This window comes from Larimichthys crocea, chromosome IX (genome assembly GCF_000972845.2).
Source record: "Larimichthys crocea isolate SSNF chromosome IX, L_crocea_2.0, whole genome shotgun sequence".
Lineage (NCBI taxonomy): Eukaryota > Metazoa > Chordata > Actinopteri > Sciaenidae > Larimichthys > Larimichthys crocea.
The window spans coordinates 8,936,574-8,957,484 of NC_040019.1; the positions used below are offsets into that span (position 1 = coordinate 8,936,574).

The window sequence follows — 20,911 nt, forward strand, 5'->3', positions numbered from 1 at the left end:
TGAAGCCCTGCTGTAAACTGTGTCCTCCTCCTTATATGTCTAATCAATGTCATGTTATTCTTAGGAGAATTCATTTATTTAATTTATTCCAGGATGGACATGTTTAAGTTGTGGATATTCAAGAATAATGCAATCCCAAATTGTTTCTTGTGATTACACTGTTGTAAAAGTGTAACAGCCCAAACATGCCATCTATTTCAACACAGACACTGTAGAAACATCTTTGCCAACCCAGCCAGTCACTCTGTTATCAACTTTTTTAGACTCAGCTCCGATGTCTGTAAAAATAACTTAACAGATACAAAAGGACAACAATAAATAGCTGAGGGTAAGAGGTGACACATGTAACTCTCATTTGCACACTGCTTTACAAGTCAGATCATGGGTTATCTTCCCCTCCTAAAATGTGGACTAAATGTACGACAGCTGTGATACAGAGTTTAACAGAAAGCTTCAACAAACATGACACTTTGTTATCTTTGTTTTCTGAGCTGTGAAATTAAACATTGAAATTTGAAAAGGCAAAAGGTAATTTCTTGACGTGAGGTTTGCTTATCACACACATGTCAACTGTGTATTACAGTAAAAAGGAGAACGCATAGATTGATCAGAGCACAGTAAGTGATGAAACAGTGAGTCAAAGGATAACTGAAGCAGCTGCACTGCAACACCTGCTACTTTCCCCTCTCATGAGTGTTAGTATAACTGCAGAGCACGAGTACATGATATCATGTCTCAACAATTTTGCAGCTGTGATAAATTAGAAACATAAACAGCCACAAACATACCATTTTAACAAACGACAGAAATATTTTTGTACAAAGTACAAATGTAATTCAGTTTTATACATTTATTTGTCTTTGATACAAATATACACTTTGTCACATGGTGACTGAGCGTGAACCAGCTCTGCCGTCTACATTTCAAAATAAAAGCCATGACATAACATCAAGGAAGACACGTTCTGTATGTAAGAAGGGACAATCCAAAGTGTGTCGAGTGTGAAACTTCCCTGAACATCCTTCTCCTTTCCACAGTATCACTTCAAATATTTCTAGTTTGTCCACTATTAAAAGTCTTTTGTCCAGTGATTCCTGGATTATTCATATTTTTTCGTGCTTTTCTTGTTAGTAGCACTGAGTGTGATAGGAGGCGGCTCTATATTGAGCTCTTGTCGGAGGTCTTCGACGCTCTGCTCCCAACGTCTCTCGTAGAAGATGCTGAGGATACATCGGGACCGCCGACCGTTCTGCAGAGCCCATGGGCCCAAGGAAGTGAACAATGACTGTAAACGTCTAGGAGGAATGTGATACAAGGAAGAAAAACATTTCAGCATGATGCAACAAAAAAATAAACAAGTCACAGCCCAGTTCCAAAAACAAAGTGAAAGTGTCAGTTAATGAATGAGGAAAGATTAATGATTTCCAGGTAAAGGAACGGACAGTTTATTTGTCTATTGTAATCAGTCAGCGATCATATATAGTTGTCAGAGTGGTTCCTGTTATCTATTTATTTTTCCTCACAATGGAGCCAGACAAAAGCGTCATAAAAGTTAACAATATGTTAATCATTTCTTTCTGATACAAGATTTGGCGGGCTGTTTTCTTATCAGAGCTAACGCTGATTTGTTATGTACAGAGTAAAGGTGACAACTTTTGGGCTTATGTAGCCTCAGAGGCAAATTCAGGACATAAAACTAGGCAAGTTGAGCTGAAATGATTGGCTGGTAAATCAATTAGTCAACAGAAAAGTAATCAGCAGGTATTTCAATAATGCAAAAAGCTTTCAGATTAACATTTGCTGTTTTTTTATGATATTAAACTTGATATATGGGGATTTGGGACTGTTGCTCAGACAAAAAAAAAAGACATCTGGATTCATCAGTTTGAAAATGATTTACTAATTTATGGCTAATTCCAACCCACAACACTAAACTCTGTTCTTTGCTGTTAGTTCACAGAGGCTGGTGAATACTTTGAGCATATCTGAAGTTTTAGTGAAGCTAACTCTATTTCTGATTAAACTGCAGATAATGCTGAACGCCTTGGTGCTCCAGCACTGTTAAAAAAAACGAACACTGATGTTGTACCGTGCATTCAGTCGAAGTGGCCCCAACACAGCCCCAAGAGCACACATGGGAAGCCCGGTCTGAGCGGCTTCGAACCATTTTACTGCCACCTCACCTGAGAGCAACACGGAGAGAAAACAAAAGAAACATCCTGATTACTCAAGAAAGGAGGAAACCGGAATCTCAGCAATTAAAACTGAGTCAAGACTCACTGCTGTGTTGAAACTCCTATTGTAAAACAAAACCATTAACGCTTTGTTATAGAAGTCTCTAGATATTTCATAGGTGCGGTAACAGCTCAACTCAACAATTTGTAGGGAAATGATTTGAAAAACAGGAAATATGGAGCTGGAACAGAAAACACGGAAGAGACACTTTGTGTTCTCTGTTCTGGTGAGAACTTCATTGTTCTGTCAGCCAGTCATTTCGGCTCCAGCTGGTTTTGTCTGTAGCCCTTGCACACAATAACTCCTGCTAACTCTTAGCCACCTTATTCATTGTGCTATTCAAAACTACTTGGTTATCAAGATCCTCTAAATAATACGATCTGACTTTGTGGACCAGCCAGATTTGTGCAGGTCAGTGTTGGTCTGCCATGTAACGACTGACCCTGACTCACCCAGCATGTTGGTGGGCATGCCCAGCAAGGTGTGCAACAAATCATGGACCTCTCTGTATCTCTGCATGATGTAAGCAAGCTCCTCATTGTCCACAAACTTCACGTCTGCTCTTGAGTCCGGGGTCACGTGCTGACAGATAAGGAAAGTGAATGTAAGCAATGAGTAAATTGGAAAGAGAAACAAGGAGGGGGAATGCTGTGGTAATATGTTTAGCTTGATGAAATAGATGCGGAGAAAAGGTACAAGTACGAAACTTTCTTTCTTTCCAACACATCAGCGGACACTCACATTGTCCTCCAGAAACCTGAGGTATTCTCTCCCAAAGGAGCCGTCAGGCAGGGAGGCCATCTTGCTCAGATCAAGCGTAGACAGACGGATCCTGGGCCTTTCTCTGCAATAACCAATCAGTAACAAGTAAGACTAAATTGAATTTTTATTCACAGAAACCTAAATCTGAGTACTCCAGTAGTTACTGGAGAGTGTTACCAGTGACTCACGTAAGGACAGTGTAGCCTTCAGGATCGTTTCTCATCCTGTCTCTGAGATTTAGCAAGGCTAGGTGTCCTGTCGTCTCCCCGAGCACCGCGACCATGTCTGTCAGGAGGATTTATTGCAATTAAATGGTATCAAATGTATGATGTAGACATTTTGTTGCTGCTACAATTACAATCTAGACGCCTCAAAACAACATAGATTTTGAGTCTCAAACTTGCAGTGATTATCTTCAAATCAGTTTGTTTCAAAAATAGTGTGTGTAATATAGCTTAAAAGCTCCAATTTCTAAGATTTAAAGGACTCAGAACGGACAGACTAAACACTAGCTCTAGATAGGGCCTTTCATGTTTTTTTGTACATTTAGTGTCTCCGGCTTGGGTGAAACGAGGGTGTTACAGTCTGTAAGTACACCTACACCTGTACACGGTCCTTAACATGTACCTAATACTTGATTTAAAGTGGCACTCTTTCACAAGGATCAGTTTAGTCATCACAGTACCAGTCATCCTAAGAAAACAGCTGTCCTTTGCTTTCTATGGCTTTGAAGGAGGATTTTTTAAGTCTGACAAAACATCTTGAAATGTTAATCTGAAGATGTCATTACATCTTTAACAGAGAGTCTTTGGCGCTAAAATGACCTCAGAGGAAAGGTCAAATGTTATTAAATGAAAGTTATTGTGTTTCAGTTATGTTTTTATGAAAGCTTCAAGCATTTTAAAAGGCGAGAGCTCACGAGTTGACACATGTAGTGTCTAAACTAAATATCACATGACAGGTGTTAGCGCCCTCTTCCTCTCTGAAAGTTTCAGGGTACCTATTCTCATTAGTTTCCAAGATATTTTGGACGCATATACTGTAAAAGAGGTCCCCAGAGAATAAAAGACTGTACGTGCGTAACTGTACATGAGAAAAGAACATCAGGTACAGTCCCCACACGGTTGGTATCATATCACTGGAACTGATGAAACAGGGTGAAACATTCTTTCGAGTTCCAATAACCTGAAATGTCATGCCAAGAAAACAGATTTGTTGATTAAAGTATCAGTTCCAGACTGGCTGACTGAGATTTATTTGATACACATACTTGTTAAAGGTCATAAAAGCAGCAACATGGGACTTTTTTTGCTACTAGCTATATACAGTTAATTGATTTACAAGCTAAATAATGGGAAGAATAATCTTTCCAGCTCTGAAGAAGTTGTAAACAAATGTTGAATTCAGTTGATTTGTTAATACTTCTCTATTTGCTTTAAGCCACATTTTGCGTCAGGAACGAAACCCATATGTTTCGTACATGCAGAGCAGTGTTTCTTAAGCTTGTTACACCATGTAACACCTCCGAAAATATGAGTACGACTATTTGACAGACTTAAAATCCAGCAGCGTTTGCGTAGGTTGTTCAAGAACCAGAGCACATTTGGTAGAAAAGTGCACTTTTCTTCCTTATATTTTCTGTTTGGAGCCACGTTTGAAGAGTTTTAAAACAATTTATTTGACCTCCACTTACTATCTCATGTCATATTTTAGCTCCTAACTTATCATGGATGCGTGTATGGGTTTTCTTTTGCATGTCAGGAGAGCTATCTGCATATTTGATGATAAAGTAGGCCGTATTTTTCTGTCCGTGGGAAGATTTATTTGAACAGTAGAGATACAGGGAATGCATGGAAAGGGATGAAACTGACGTACAATAAATCTCCCTAGGGCGGCATTGCAGTTATATGCGTCATAACCACTTGGCTACTAAACGCCCAATGAGAAAGCATGATTAAGTAAAATAGGAGAGCAAAAAGTTCTTCTTTTTTCAAATGAGACAATAACTGTCAATACAACTCCCACACTGATGTGTGTGAGTCTCACCATGTCTGTAGGGATTTTGTAGTGCAGCCACACCTGACCCAACGGCCAACAGGGCTTTCTGGATGGGAGTGGTGTGGATGTGTCCAGGATACAGGTCATCATAACATCTGTCTGTAAATCCAGTGCTAGTGCTGTGCAGCTGGTGGACACGCACTGCTGAGACAAAGGCCGTGCAACATTAGAAACTTTGACCCTATGAACACCAGTAAAAACAGAAATGTATTGATGCTGGTGTAGTATTAGGGACATTCTGAGAAGGAAAAAAAAAAGATTTCCAGAACATGACATAATATTTCATCAACTAGGTGATAATAACATAGGTTGCTTTGAGTCATAGGTTGTACCTATGAGCCATATACAGAATATGGCTCATAACTTTTTATTTCGCTGATTAGCGGTCAGAGTTTAGTCTGTGAATCCACCTGGATAGTCTCTGCTTCAGAGACAACGTCAGATTGGCTTGTGGAGTGTGACATGGGGCTCCGTTTTCCCAAAAGTTGAATCTGGCTCAACTTCTTTCCCGGACACTGGTGACGTTTTTTGTGGCAACCCCTACGTTGCTGGCCCTGTCTAAAGAGGGCTATTTGCTTGTTTGGGTCTATCTTCCACCTCCAGGATATTCCCATCCCTTCCTTCATTCCTTCGTTTCCCAAAGGAAACACATCCGCTGATATAAATATCAGAGCGTAGAGCAAGTGGGTGTTCAGACAGGGACAGGCAAATGGCTTGGGGGGGTCGTGCGTTTCCGCACTGGAAGACACTGCAACACAGAGGTTGCCGCATAAATGTCGAACATTTTGGGGGAAAACGGAGCTAAACAAGCGAATCAGACACTCAGATCGGCCGATCACAGACAACCTGAAATGTCTCTGAAGAAGAGACTATCCAGGTGGATTCACAGACTAAACTCTGATAATCTACCTGTGTGTGTGTGTTCTGACTTTGTTTATTTCATGTACCCATGACTCGCAATTTACACCGCAAAAAAGTGACACAAAGAGGTTTATTTTGATTTGTGTCCAATGATTAGAGAGAGAGAGAGAGAGAGCTTTGGTAGAAGAGACATAGAGTAACAATAACAGAGAGCGAGCTGGAATCGATAAAGCTGTTAATCAGCTAAATAAAAAGTTATTTCCTGATTTCCCCCACCACTGGTTGCCGATTCCTGTCTGAATGCCCACTAATAACCAGCAAATTGGAGAAAAAAGTTCTGGCTGCCTTTCACATCCTTTACGAAAAGCTCAGTGAGCTTGAATCACTTTCTGATTCCATCACTGGATCAGCTGTCTGAAATAAACCAGGTCTCTGCTGGACTCCAGCTGCTGTTTCAACTTCATAAATCATGTAACTGATTGAATTTTCTTTAATAATAAGATCAGGTGCTTAGTGGTGAAAAAGTCAGGGTGTCATTTTCTTGAGTTCCCTTCATTTACTGGTTACAAGACAATGTTTAAACAAGTGACTTAAAAGCTAACTCTTCCTACCTTCCATGTAATTCATCACTGTTTTAATTGAATCACTATTTTTATTTAGTAAAGGAAAATTGCAATTACATTAACACACATCATATGTGTGTGTGCGTGTGTGTGTGTGTGTGTGTGTGTGTGTATAGCATGCCATTCAGGAAATTAAACCTTTGAATATATTGAATGAAACTTTGAATATATGGAGTGAACCTTAAATATATGGAATGAAGTCTGAATATAATATATATATAATTAATATTTATATGTACTTAATAGATGATTACTTGTTTAACATATGTTGTTTCTGGAGTATGGAGTAAAAATGATTTCTCCCTGGGATTATTAAAGTATTTCTGATTCTGATTGCCATTGATTTAAAATCCTCTGGATTACTACGTTTCGATATATCGATATATTGCACATTTGAAATATTCTGCATAGTGTAACACATTCCTGCACAGCTCTTTTCATCCTAAACATATATGTATATGCTGTGACTTTGATTCATTGTCTACAGCCTAATTTAATTCGACTTCTTATTTCTATATAAAAATAAAAGAAAAAATACATTTTTACCTGATATTTGTAAAGATCGCAGCACATATTACATACACACTTGAACAAAGTCAATATCCTGCAGTCAGGCTGCAGCCTGCACAACTCAGCTGAGGAGTGTTTGCACCGTTTATGCTTTCCGTGGCTAACGTTACGAACAAGACTTTATTTCTACATTAAACCCACATCTCACACCTTGCTGGATTCATTTGTTTCTTAGCTCTTTCTCATAAGACACGTAAGTAAACACACGAGTTACCTTTGGAGGTCAGAGCGCATTGTCGCTGATATAAGCGTAGCTTCGCTAAGTGCTGCTGCCACATTGTTTGACCGCTAACACGCATGCGCAAGAATCACTAACGGCTAAACCCAAACAACATCGGCTTTCCTCTCCGGTGCGGCCCAGACAGAGGGGCGGGGTTAGTCAGTCAGTTGAACTGAACAGAAAAAGGCACAGAGAGTGTAACTCCGTTCACCGCAGCTGCTTAGCTGTAGAAAATAAGTGCATGTACAAAAAAATAAAAGTGTAAACACAGCTCAAAAATAAGGTTGAGCTGCTCTTTCCTCCTGCGGTCTCTTACTTTTCCGTCTTTTTTTCGACAAAGTGGCACAATAAAACAACAACAAAAAAAAAGGTAAACTGGTTGAGAAGGTGACTCAGCTTGGCAGACGTCTTAGCTTAGAAGCTAAGTCGGGTTAAACTGGCTGCCCAAAGTTGTGTTGCTACGAAGAAGTAAAGCGTAAAATAAACGAGCTCTGTTGGGGAGAAGCTAACTGACTCAGAGCTGGTCATGCCTGTTTTATAAACTGCTGCTGACGTGTGGCTTTGTGTGGTGGAGGGGTGGGAGGTATTCCAGTGAAGTACTAGAGTAGGTTTGGTGTACGATTAAAACTAGAGCAAGCTGTTTTGCAAGGTCGGTGAGTAAAGATCCTGTTTGCCTTTTTCAGTGCAGTGCTTGCAGGGAGGGTTCAGGGTCCGGAAAGTGCTGGTCCGGGTTGGAGTTAGACAGAAATGCCGATCACGAACATGGCGAACCAGAGAGAGGGAGAGAGGTGTGGACGGCCATGCAAGGGAGGAGGAACAACATATGGTGTTTTTGTGACTTCATATAGCTCCTGTTGGATTTTAAAAAGTAGTCAGAGAGAGTTGAGTTTGAGACAAAAAAGTAGAATCTGTGGAGATGGATGGGATGGTTTAGTTGTGCTTTATTAGTCAAGACATTGTTTTGATTGAGAATACAGATATTGGTGTTATTTCTTTCACAGATATTTTTACAAAAAACATTTAAAAACCTTTTATTTATTTTTTTGTTTTTTGTATTACAACTCAGTCTTCATAGTTTATTTATGTTTGTGCTTAGTGTGTGGCTGCATGATTCAGGTCTGTTTTAGTGTGTTTATATCACAAAGAGATGATTTCTACACAGGATTGGCTGATATTGAAGATAGTTTGCACTGGATTTGTAATTGCCACATTTCTATTGTTACTATGGATACATAAACAAGCAAGAGTTTGTGTGTTTGGCTCATTGTTCACTGCACTCACGTTCAGTCCTGCAGCTCCACTGTGTTTTCTGACTGAATGCTGTTTCTCTTTCCTTTGGTCTTGGTTTGAACGAGCTGAACTCTTGAAATATTGTGCAACCGCTTTACAACTGCATGTTTCGACACAGTGAATTCATGTTAGTCATATGTTGGTATAAGGCGGACAGACTTTCTGAGAATTAGACAGGATGAGGTGGCACTCCTGTGTTAGTGGCCTTTTCTAAGAAATGAAATAGAAAAGTTTCCCGCCTGAAATGGGGCTCTTCTTGAGGTTAAAAAATGATGGGTTGACAAAGATGATGATGATGAGAATTACTCATCATTATTCTAGGGAATTCACTGTAAGAATTGCTGTTTTACTCTCCATACGGTGGGACTGAAGTCTAAAATGTGTAAACATTCATTAAAAAAAATTCACAAATAAACTCAAAATGTCAGTAATATTTAACCCTTTGCCAGAATAAAATATATATTTCACAGTTAACTGCTTTGCCACGTCATCTTAAATGTTGGGTTTTAGCTGATAATCTTATCTGAGCACAACTGCTCCTTAAATGTTAATTATGTGTAATTGAAAAGATGCCAGGAAGTCTGAATGTTACTGGAAAGATTAGAGTGTTTATCTGTAATGTTTACTGGTATTTCTGTAATGTGTGCTTTACTGGTCATGTGTTTACATGTGACAATTAAAGTCTCATGATGAGCATGAGCAAGTTTTTCCCCATAGCTTTTAGTCTACTGATCATGAGATCTATGTTATACTTAATTCTGAGAATATCGTTATGAAAATGAGATGTAAATGTTCTCATGTTTTCAGTATTCATATGGGAAGTGAAATAGATTCATTTTCTTCCTTCTTTACCTTTTTCTTCTTTTTTTTTAACTTCCCATGTCTAATATTTCCTTCTTTTAAGCCACGTCAACAAAAGCTTTTTTTGCCTTTTTGCAGATGCATGGGATTTCTATACGCAGTCTGCTCAGATCTGTGTGTGTGTTAGATTATGAAGGATAAAGTGTGTTTTGTAACTAAACACAATGTGGGTGCACACACACAAGTCTTGTTGGATTATGAAACTTTGTTCTTGTCTGTGGCATTTAGTTTGACTTATTATTCTTGGGTTGTGCTTTTAAGGCTTTGACTCAAGCAAATCAAAAGGTGGAGACACGTTGCTGAAAGCTATTTGGCTTTTGTACAGAGTTCAAACCAGATAAACTAGATGTCATTATACAACCCTTGGCTACAATGAACTGAATACTTTCAAAGGTTTTATATGTCATGGAATACAAAGTCTCAGCTCTTTGCAGACTTCTCTGAGGCACATTCGTTTTAACTATACTGTACTTACATACACACATGTATTATGGCTTTTCCATTCGTAGAGCATTCCATTTTCTGCAGCTGTGTGCAAAACTAAACCGAGTTGTTCTCTGTGACAGGCAGCAAACAGCCGTGTGCATATTTCCTCATGGAGTATTTGCTGTGGTTGTGTGGCAGTATGTTCCACGTATGGGAAAAACACTCCCTACTTATTTTCCCATGAGGGATTTTTTTATGATAAGTCATGGACTGCTAATAGATTAAACATCCACAAAGCAGACATTTCCAAAAGGGAGTGTTTTTTTTTTTGGTGTTGTTTTTTTTTGTAGAGGGAGGGGAGTTTTCTCGTACAAATGTAGCTCTCCCACAGTCTTGGTACTGCACTATAAGAGCATAATAAGAGCATGAACATGAGACTGATTGAGTAAACACGCATCATCAGCCAAGCCGGACAGGCCAAACACTGGCTCTACATCTCGACTTTCAAGTATTTGATTCCCAACCACCATAGTTTCTCCTTCATCCTAGCTGTGACAGAGTCGATTTTTCCAGCAGTTGTGAAACTTGACCCATAGAGGTCAGCGTAACCGTGCTTTTCTGCCATAAAACGTGATACAAGAGTTCGTCCACAGGTCAACGATTACCGATATGGCGACTGATATAGTGTAATTCTTGTGCTGGAATGAATGACGCACCTTTTCTATGTTGATTCTGCACCCCTATGAGTATGCAAAGGCGCTCAGAAGGATGTATTCTTAAACAAAGTGTCTTTTTGATTCTTTCACCAGATGGCACCAAAGGAAGAAATGCTCAAACCATAAACATAGTAGCTTTAAACGGTTGCATTTTAAATTTTAATGGTTACATTTAACACAGATATCACACAATTTAAAGTTCATCATTAAATATATTGTGACCACACCCAATTTTGATCAATCGCGCATTGTCTTCGATGTACATATTGTGGGCAGAGCGTGCAGCAACCATTAGATGGCAGTACAAGCACGGTTTATTTGGGTTACTCTTTAATAAAAGCTGTCTTTCGTAGTAAATGGCACACCAGTTTCAAACATAAGTTAGTGTAGCTTGACACTATTTAATCTTTGTCATTACTTTAGGAAAGATAGTGGCACATGGTGGTGCTGTTTCCAGCAGCTTTATGTCTTGGCATGGTGATCTTTTGAGTTTGTCACAGTTTGGATTTTTAATTCATTTTTCATCAGGAGTTGTCTGTTGTACGGACTGGGATCCCTTTTTGATGGACTCCAAGTGAACAGTTGTCGGAGAATTTCCTGTTTTTACTAAACTTCGCTCTACTTGCCATGTTTACATTCTAGCGCAACAACTGTCACCAGCATTTCTATCACAGATAGATTGTTGATAACAACTCGCACGCACATAGAATTACACATAGATAAGGATTTTAGAAAGGCACGCCATTTGACCTTGTATTTTAGCTGCACAAAGGTTTCAGCATAGCCTCAATAGTTTACATGTATTTGAATTTCATGCAAACCAGATGTGATTTGCATAGATTTTAATAAAAACATTATAGTATTTGAACATTATTTGGCTGTGACATATAAAGCATGTTTTAGCCTGTAGCAGCCAAACACAACAAGGTTCTTTGACACAAGATGACAGTCTTACATAGTTTCACTATGATGAATGAACCTTAAACTCTCATTGTGCAATTATTTGCACTATAATTGCTTGCACTTTCATTACATCTACTGCATTTTACATGACTCTGCAGAACTGGCATTCTTGTGTCAGAGTTGTGCCTATTGCAAGTATTCATTAAGTTATTTCTAGTATGTCAGGGGAAGTACAAACTTTTATTGCAAGTGCTACATTTGTTTATTTTTACAGGTGTTGCGTGGTTGTTAATAGTTGCTATGGTATTCATTCACAGGAAATTGTACCAGATTGATGGAGAAGAATGGCCCGAATTTCGCTGGACTGTCCCAACTCTTTTCCAGGGATACCCCTCAGTGTGCTGACGGTGCCCATGGAGAATAAATACAAATGTCAGCAGTGTCACCTGGTCCTAAGGAAGCCTGTCCAGGCTCAGTGTGGCCACCGCTTCTGTGTACACTGCTTCAAGCAGCTCACCAGGTACACTGGAGGTCCTGAGACCACTTACAAGCGTGTGAAATGCAAACCCACACCTCCCACAATGCTTTACCCTCTTACTGGACATGCTTCAACACATCCTGTGTTCCTATCTCTGCTCGCCTCTGGAGTCTTGTGCACGCAAGATCAATTACTTTATGCAGACTCATCCCTCACATGACTGAAATCAATGACTCACAAGGATCTGACCATGCTGACTCATTCTAAAGGTGTCCTTGTTTTCTTCTCCACATCCTGTCCATTAATGCATTGTGAATGCATTAGGAATACATTGGTATATGAGCTCATGTTTAATCATACTCTGATGGTATCATTAAACATGATGTGACATTACAGGGGATTAAATCATTTTAACAGCTATTCATAAAACCAAATACAACAAAAATAATATTATTAAACTAAACCTTTATAAACATGTATGTACTGGAGTCTCTTTTCTAATCTTCCACCATTCAGACAACAGCAAAAAGCACTTGTGAAGTTTCACATGTACAATGTCATATGTACAAGTTCCTGTGTTGTTAATTTCGTTACATGCTCTTTCACATGCAGTTAACTTAATCTTTATATAAAACCATGTGAATTTTATATCTGAAGTGGTTTATAACCACCAGTGTGACATGATACCTGATACTGATGATGATTTCACATGTGCTATTTGCTGCTTGTGGGTGTTTTTGCTAATGCATTTTTCTCATGAACTTTCCACACCTCGACAAAGTTGCAAATTGCAGCATTTGTTTAGTGCTGCAATCAACTTTTACTGCTGTTGTATTGATCAATGATTCATCTACCTGAGCTGTGGTCCATACTGGTCAGCATGAAAATGTTGCTGACTGTTCGCACCAACCAGCTTTTCGTTTTTTTTTTTTTTACTATGAAGTAAAAAACCTGTTTTGTTTGTCAGTTCTGGGCCAAAGCCATGTGAAGCCTGTCGACAAGAAGAGATCTATGAAGAACCTATTTCCATTCTAAATAGTAACGAGGTAAGTCATGGAGTATGTCGTTTCAGCCAACATTGTTATGTTATGAGACATCTTCCTTGTAATCTGTATACTATTCCTCACCCCCACCCTGTTACAAAGAAAAAAATCATGTCTCCAGTCTGACGGGAGAACCCCTCATTACAGACACACAATTTAATCTGTTATGTCTCTTTGAGATTATAATTAGTGGCTTCATGAGTTCTTTGCTTCTCTATCAGGTATTTCCAGACAATGCAGCTGGACGGGAAATAGCAAGTCTGCCTGCTAGATGTCTGAACGAAGGCTGCAGTTGGACAGGCTCGATAAAAGAGTATGAGGTGAGGTATAAAGTTCAGCTTGCCGCTTTCAACTTGAGTGTCACCGTCTCACATTAACTCGTGTCTGTTTACCACACTTGAACCAGTAATGTCAGTGTTTTCTTCTAAACTAGACCAGTAAGCACTAAATGTTCTGGATTCTCAGATCACACACCCCCCTCCCCCCCTTGGGCCTTCAGAGAAACAGGAAGTGAAACTTAACATGTGGTCTGGAAAGTCCCTGTGTTACCAGCTCAGTTAACAACAACAGATCACTGGGAAAGTACCAGGACATAAAAGGCCTTTTTAACTCGAGATTAACTCAAGCCTGACTGCCTGTAAAGGGTTAGCGGAGCGTGATACATGATAACGAAACAGCTTTTTTTTAGGTTTAAGTCTAGTTCAATAAGGAACTACTAAATTTACAAATGCAGTCAGACACAGAATAGAAACAGGTTTAGGCAATGAACCACGTCTACCAGACAGACTGTGGTTTGTATAATCACGTAAAAGCCCCTACACACTCATAGAAGCTGTTTGTGTTCTAGTGTCTGAATCAGCGTCATTTGTCTACAGTCTTGTTTCTACTGTAAATATCACTACGTGGGTGGGTGTGTGTGTGTGTAGAGTTTTTGTCCTTCACCTTGCAAAAGCACATGCATTTTTGTCATGATCTCACACTGTGCAAGATAGAGAGTTAGCAGACATCCTGGTGGTATTTCTATGAAAAGGATGTTTGCAATGTTTTTTTTTATGTGTCAGGCTTTCGGTAAGCGTAACCTCATCAGATAGAAATTCAGAATGTGACGGCAGGAAATCTTAACTGCTGATGCTGGAGATCATTTTGCATGTTTTGCAAATGTGGCTCTGATTGGTTAGCCGATTAAAACTTCCTGTATTTGTTTTTGTTTTCTTTTTTAAACATTTGACCGCTTTGATCAGAATCTGTTATATCCGTTTCACAGCATGCTAAACGACAATTACAATGCTGTGTGACACCACAACATGATTGTGCGAACAGTTGTGGGATGTCGTCTTAGTCACCGTAGTGAGGAAAGATGCGAGTTTGTCGTTAGATAGCCATACACACCCGAAACTAGGCGTTAGGAAAGCTGGAAACATCGACTAAATGTCCTCGGTGGAGTCGTAAGGACTTGGATGTGGCTGTTAAAGATGACTCATATATAGTTTTGTTGCAATTCGAGTTCATACCAGCGAAGCGGCTCTGAAAAATCAACAGTCAAAACGAAAAACCAACATACCCGTTGTTCCTGCTTTGTGGCTCCTTGCGGGCTACAGTCATTATGGAGGGAAATCACTTCCTGGTCACCAATCTCCGCCTACACTTGAGCCCCTCCCACTCAAGTCCCGGTAATTTTCAAAAAGGAGATATTTTAAAATATTTTAATTTGAAAACCTCCCATTTTTAATCTCGCAAAGCTCTCTTCTTACCTCACTTCTCTAATATGTGTATATATTTTATATCTCTGTTTTATTATTTTATTAATACTTTATATTTATTTTATTAAGTCTCAGAATATTTCTCCTAATTGAACAGAAAACATTAAATCACATCAATAATTTCATGATAAAAGAATCACAATTACTTAACATCACTTTCATAATTAAATAAGTGTACTGTACCTTTTAGTTGTCACCTGTTTTTTTTGGGTTTTTTTCAGATGAATGATAAATTCTTGTGTGGGAAACAAAGCTTGTTTTTCCACATTTGAACTGTCGGCACATCCTGTACCACGCTTGCTTAAATTAAGTGTGTCTGACAGTTTGTGCAGAACATTTGTGTTACAGTGAACAAGGGTGCGTCGTCAGTATATAAAAACCAAAAGAAAACCCGCCAAAACGTCAGAAGCTTTTATATTTAGATTTGTGATCATCTACCCTTACTATGTTCATACAAATGTGACGTAACACCATGGAGTACAGCTGTTTTTCTTTGATATTATCTTTTGAACAATGAATATCAGTCATGTCTGCACCGAACGTTTGAATGTAATCATAAGGAAAAATCTCTCTCTCTTCCATTTTTAGGCTCAGCATGAAGGTCGCTGTGAATTCGAGCGGGTGAAGTGTGACGCCTGCCAAAACTCGATCCTTCGTACAGAGCTGTACAGACATATTGAGAGGGAGTGTGAAGCGAGAACGCTCAACTGTAAATACTGCAAAATGACATTCAACTTTAAAGACATCAAGGTGAGAGATTGTTTTGTTGTAAAGCATTTCCTGGTTGTGTCTGCATTTATAAATAGACCCAAAATAATACTCTCCATCATGGTTGTATTTTAGGCCCATGATGCGATCTGTCTGAAGTTCCCCTTACAATGCAAGGACTGTGGGAAGAAGAAGATCCCAAGGGAAAAGGTTTGAGCTGTTCCTCACATTACCCTTTCATTTTCCAAATTTATATCGAGGTGAAGTTCAGTGGTTTCAAATTACTCTTGTACTGTACTCTGTTGTACTGTATTAAAATAAATCTATAAAAGGACTATCTTTATCCTGAATAAGCTAGTGCTACATACATTTATAGTCTAAGCAAACCTGCAACACCTTTCCCCAAATAGTCTGAAATATTTGCACAGTGATGTGTGATTACATAATATTATACAAGTAACATACAAATTAAACAAGTAAGTATATAAATCATTGTACAATGAAACTAGATGCATGTCAGTGATTTAAACTGTCATCAACATCATCATGTGAACATGAAAGGTTATTTCTAATGGAGGTTTTAGAATTCCCTGAATGACCACTAAGTTTCTGAATCACTTTCATTTCTCTGTTTGAGTTCAAGCCCCTTTTTTTTGGAGCTGATACACTAACTTTTTTTTTTGTCTTTTCTCTCTTCAGTTCAATGACCACAGCAAGTCCTGTGCTAAGTCAAAGAGTGCATGTCCGTTCAGTGAAGTGGGCTGTAAATCTGTGGTATGTACAGCAATCTAATCAAACATAATGCTTTCATTGTGTTAGTTTGTGTTGGAGCCGGTCGACAAAAATGTGAATGCAAATACTGTTGGAAGATGTCTCAAAGTTAGTTTAACATTTTGGGATATATCTGTACTTGGAGTTGGATAAGAAGATTGATACCACTCCCATATCTGTACAACAAATATGAAGCTACAGCCAGGAGAACCCCCCATGTGTGAAGTAATTTAGAAACAGTCAAACACTAATAAGTTCATTTTTTAACTGTAAAATCTTCTATTCGGTACAATTCATTGATATTGATCATTGTACATGAACACATAATTTCATATGAGATTTCTCACCGGGCTATTTCTGTCACTGGGTTGAAATGATGTTGGTGTGGCTCAGTCAGAACAACGGCGCCACATACTTTCATGCACCAATCAGGATATAGGAACATTTGAATGTTTGAATCTGACGACAGCTGAGGGATTGTTTATTTATGTTGCCAGGGCACCCACGCTGTTCTGATAGAGCAGATAAGAAGGGCTTTTGACTCCTAACATCCATTGTTGCTTATTTAGTGTTGAATATTTAATACATTTAATAGATTTACATTTTGTTGTTCTGGCTCTTTCACAGTAAATAAACTTTAAAAGCATTTTGCTCTCTGAAACAGCGTCACAATCCTGAGAATTAAGGTTTATGCTCTGCAGTTTGAAAGTTTAGTTTAGTTGCAGGAGTAGCTAAATAAGCTCTGTTGTGTTTCTCAGATAGAGAACGGGAAGCTCGCCGACCATGAGCAGATCAGCACCATGGAGCACTTGCGTCTGCTGCTGCCCATGGTGCTGTCCATGGTTCGGACACGTGCTGATGCTTCTGGTCCCGGGGAGTGGCAAGAGGACTCTGGTCTGGGCCTGTACAGGGCTCCTGAGGAGGGAGTCAATACGGGCACTGGAGCTGCAGCCTCTGGGCAGTCTGTGGACTTGGAAAAGAAGGTGAGTCTCAAATGAATTGGATGCTCTTTTGTTGACCACTAATGTTTCTAAGTTTTGAATGAGTATCTTAATGTATTTCTTTCTGTTTTTAAAGGTAAACGCTTTAGAAAACATTGTGTGTGTCCTGAACCGAGAGGTGGAGCGCAGTTCGATTACGTTGGAAGCTTTCTCGCATCAACATCGTTTAGACCAGGAAAAAATCGAAAACCTCTCCAATAAAGTCCATCAGCTAGAGCGGACAGTGACCATGAAAGACTTGCAGCTGTCTGAAACTGAACAGCTGTTGCGAGAACTCCAATTCTGCACCTACGATGGAATATTTGTGTGGAAAATCTCTGACTTCACACGCCGCAGACAGGACGCTGTGGCCGGTCGTTCACCTGCGATGTTCTCCCCAGGTGAGCGGAAAGACCTAATCATGACGCAACATGTATTTCAAAGGTTCTTTGTATGTGCTGAAAGGTTATTTCTGACTTTTAGTGAGTTAAGATGATGTGATATGTATGATCTAAACTCTTGGCGTCTGGTCAAGGGAAACTCCACTTTCCTACACCCTCATTGTCCTTCAGGGAGCGTACATGTTACTCCCCTCGCTGTTTTTTAGGCTCCGTAACATTCATGGTTCTTCTTTTTCTTCCTCGCAGCGTTTTACTCCAGCAAATATGGATACAAAATGTGCCTGAGACTGTATTTGAACGGCGACGGGACAGGCCGTGGAACACATCTTTCACTGTTCTTTGTGGTCATGAGGGGAAAGTGCGACGCACTGCTCAAATGGCCATTCAGTCAGAAGGTAACAAAGACTTGTAAACAATCTTTCCTCTCATGTTAACCCACAATGAATGGTGGCACCAAACAAACTGATGTTCCTGTCTCCTTCTCTTTCCCCAAGGTGACCCTGATGCTCTTGGATCAGAACAACAGGGAGCACATTATTGATGCTTTCCGCCCTGATGTCACATCCACCTCCTTTCAGCAGCCAATCAGTGAGATGAACATCGCCAGTGGATGCCCGCTCTTCTGTCCGCTGGCGAAACTGGCTGGCAAAAGCCCATATCTGAGAGATGATACGATTTTCATCAAAGCGATTGTCGACCTCACAGGCTTATAGGGTGTGCACTGTGGAAGCTGCACCAAAGCACCAAAATCCAAGAAAACTTACTGATAATTAATAATTATAATTTATAATAACGATAGCAATATATCTATATGATAATATTTATTATACATATCTACACTATACATCAAAATATCCCCCAGATGTTCTTGGGAGTGTCACATTGAGTGATATACAAGGGTGTCTAAAATAACATAACATGGTGGATTTTTAATGGTTGGTGGTCATCCATCTTTAGTGAATAAATTAATCTGACTTATAGGAGCCAGTGGACAGCGGCGCTGCCATACCTGTGCTTTATATAAGTGTAGCCATTTCTGTTATTTTGTTAGAGACTTGTATGTGCAGTACCTTGATCACATCTGCAGAAATGTAACGCTGTCAACAGTAGAGCTCTGAGTTTTACTAACATTAAGAGATGCGGAGTTAAATATGTCTCTCACGACATAAGAGGTCTTCAATCATCTGTCATCTTAATGTGACACCCTCTTGAAATGACTAAAGAACAAATATTTTTTAACAAATATCTTTATATTTACATATATACACACACACACACAGTGTATACTATAATAATTATAGTACTCCAGAGTTTACGTTGTGTGGTTCTTGACATCTAGCAGTACTCAACTGTAGAGCATGCTTGCTGCTGTATGTAAGCAGCTGTAATCCTGTGCCTGTGCTTATATAGACCACCGATACGAGACTGGAGTTTAGCTTTTAGCAAAAGAATAGTAACTTACTACTGTTAACAAAGAAGAAGAAAACAAAAAAAAACAAACAAAAAAAAAAACTTAACTTCCTGCTCAACTCAGTCCTACAAGTACCTAGAAACCCTGGCAACTGATAATCACTCTATATTGTAACCACCACCATATATTCCAATAATTATACATTATTTGCAGTTGTGTTTTGTTTTAATAGGAGTAATTTGGTGTAGCTTTTGATTAAAAGTGGATAATCCTATATATCATAATCAAACAAAATTTTTAGGCGTGTAATTTGCCAATTCATATTAATTAATTAATTATATTAAATGTATTGTCTTCGACCATTAACTGTGTTTCATTCACCTTGATTAACTTCAACTGTGTGAGTTTTCATTATAATAAAGTGCTGGATATTTCATCAACTTTGAGTTTAGAGTTTTTGTATGTAAATCAATAGGTTTTCATGTAGTTAGTCAACAGAAAGTTAATTTTCCCCCAAGTGTAAGATAGAAACTGGTAGTCTGACACATTGTTTGTGGTATTGTAGAAAGGTTTTGGCAGGTCATAGGGAAGGAAATTAATAAGATTTTGTCTATCAACAGTAATAATAACCCTTTATATCTGCTACTTGGTTTATCTGATATATCCATCACTGACAAATTTAAAAGAAAACTTTATCAGACACTTGCTTTCTGTGCTAGAAAGAGTATTATTTTGAATTGGATCACAGATGAAGTTTCATATAAGGCTCAGTGGCAAAGGGTGTTATAAAAAATTGTAAAAAAAAAGTGTGTGTTCCTGTTTATTGCATGTCTTGAGGGCACCTCCCTTTATTAATGTTTTGCTGAGGTTGGCAGGGTAAGGTAAAGTTCAGGTTAATGTATAAATAGAGAACAGAACAAGGGTCAGAGAAGTCAGAGAGGTGACATACAGATTGAGGATATGCTGAGAACTGATTAAGGGAAAAGAAAAATGTTTAGATTCTATATATGCAAATTGCCTGTTAGACAGCCCATTATCGATTGTATAAAAACTGTCAAGGCTCCTCGAGGAGCCTTTTCTCTGTAACCCCTTTTGTGTGTTGCACTGTTAAACGCTTTTTCTTGTACAAGAATAATAAATTCAACTTAAACCTTGATACTATGAATCCAGTCCTCCTTATTCAAGGGTTTTTCTTTAAAATTCCCATAACAAAGGGTTATATTTGAATATGTTGTGTTGGACTATTTGACATGTAAACTTCACAGCAACAATGATGCCTTTTGTAAAACATGGGAAACCTTTCTGTCATGTTGGTTTGAACATTGTACAAAAGGGACACTCTTTATTTTACTTATTTATTTAAAATTTATTCTTACTTGTATAGGATGTGACTTCTAAATCCCTGTGAATTTAATTGAATATGTACGTGAGCCAAATGTTTGCTTGTTTGTTTGTTATATGTTCTTGTTTTACCTGTTGAAAAACTAATAAAATATATCCAAAAAAATAAATAAAAGAAAGTGTATTTATATTATAATTATATCATCATTATATACAGTTATCTAATAACACTTCCCATATAGAGCAGGTCTAGACCGTATTTTTCATAATATTATTCACAGAGACCCAACAACTCAAACCATGAGTAACTTCCTTTAGGAGGCAGAATCCTTGGTCCATCAAATGAAGTAATTCAGAGATCACACTGCAGCCAATGGCTGGCATACACCATCCACCATCAGCGACCATTGAGCATATCGGACTTGTGTTATTTATGGTTGATAGATTTCAATGTCCAGCATCTCTCCGGGCTTGATGCCATTTGGCAGCTGCC

The 20,911-nt window shown here is 38.8% G+C and overlaps 2 protein-coding genes across 8 annotated transcripts; one reads left to right on the plus strand and one right to left on the minus strand.

Annotated features, from left to right (window-relative positions):
- Positions 1-57: 57 nt before the first annotated feature.
- Positions 58-7,816, minus strand: coq4 (coenzyme Q4 homolog (S. cerevisiae)). 3 transcript variants are annotated; one of them, XM_010738608.3, is made up of 7 exons: positions 7,646-7,816; positions 5,044-5,196; positions 3,186-3,282; positions 2,977-3,079; positions 2,688-2,817; positions 2,090-2,183; positions 58-1,295 (listed from the first exon to the last, which is right to left on the minus strand). In XM_010738608.3, coding segments are annotated over exons 1-7 (774 nt in total). In that variant the 5' UTR covers positions 7,647-7,816; the 3' UTR covers positions 58-1,099. The 3 variants fall into 3 exon arrangements, with proteins under 3 accessions (XP_010736910.3, XP_010736895.3, XP_010736902.3); XM_010738593.3 differs by lacking the exon at positions 7,646-7,816 and adding an exon at positions 7,324-7,458 and having other exon boundaries at positions 5,044-5,199; XM_010738600.3 differs by lacking the exon at positions 7,646-7,816 and adding an exon at positions 7,324-7,432.
- Positions 2,965-20,233, plus strand: traf2b (Tnf receptor-associated factor 2b). Of its 5 annotated transcripts, none has more exons than XM_010738576.3 (11): positions 2,965-3,102; positions 11,843-12,045; positions 12,971-13,049; positions 13,268-13,366; positions 15,395-15,556; positions 15,650-15,724; positions 16,214-16,288; positions 17,044-17,268; positions 17,363-17,666; positions 17,913-18,061; positions 18,161-20,233. In XM_010738576.3, the coding sequence occupies exons 2-11, from the start codon at positions 11,870-11,872 to the stop codon at positions 18,377-18,379; spliced, it is 1,563 nt and encodes a 520-aa protein (XP_010736878.2). In that variant the 5' UTR covers positions 2,965-3,102; positions 11,843-11,869; the 3' UTR covers positions 18,380-20,233. The 5 variants fall into 5 exon arrangements, with proteins under 5 accessions (XP_010736878.2, XP_027138062.1, XP_010736884.2 ...); XM_027282261.1 differs by lacking the exon at positions 2,965-3,102 and adding an exon at positions 7,571-7,699 and having other exon boundaries at positions 18,161-19,862; XM_010738582.3 differs by lacking the exon at positions 2,965-3,102 and adding an exon at positions 7,868-7,982 and having other exon boundaries at positions 18,161-19,862.
- The last annotated feature ends 678 nt before the right edge of the window (positions 20,234-20,911 follow it).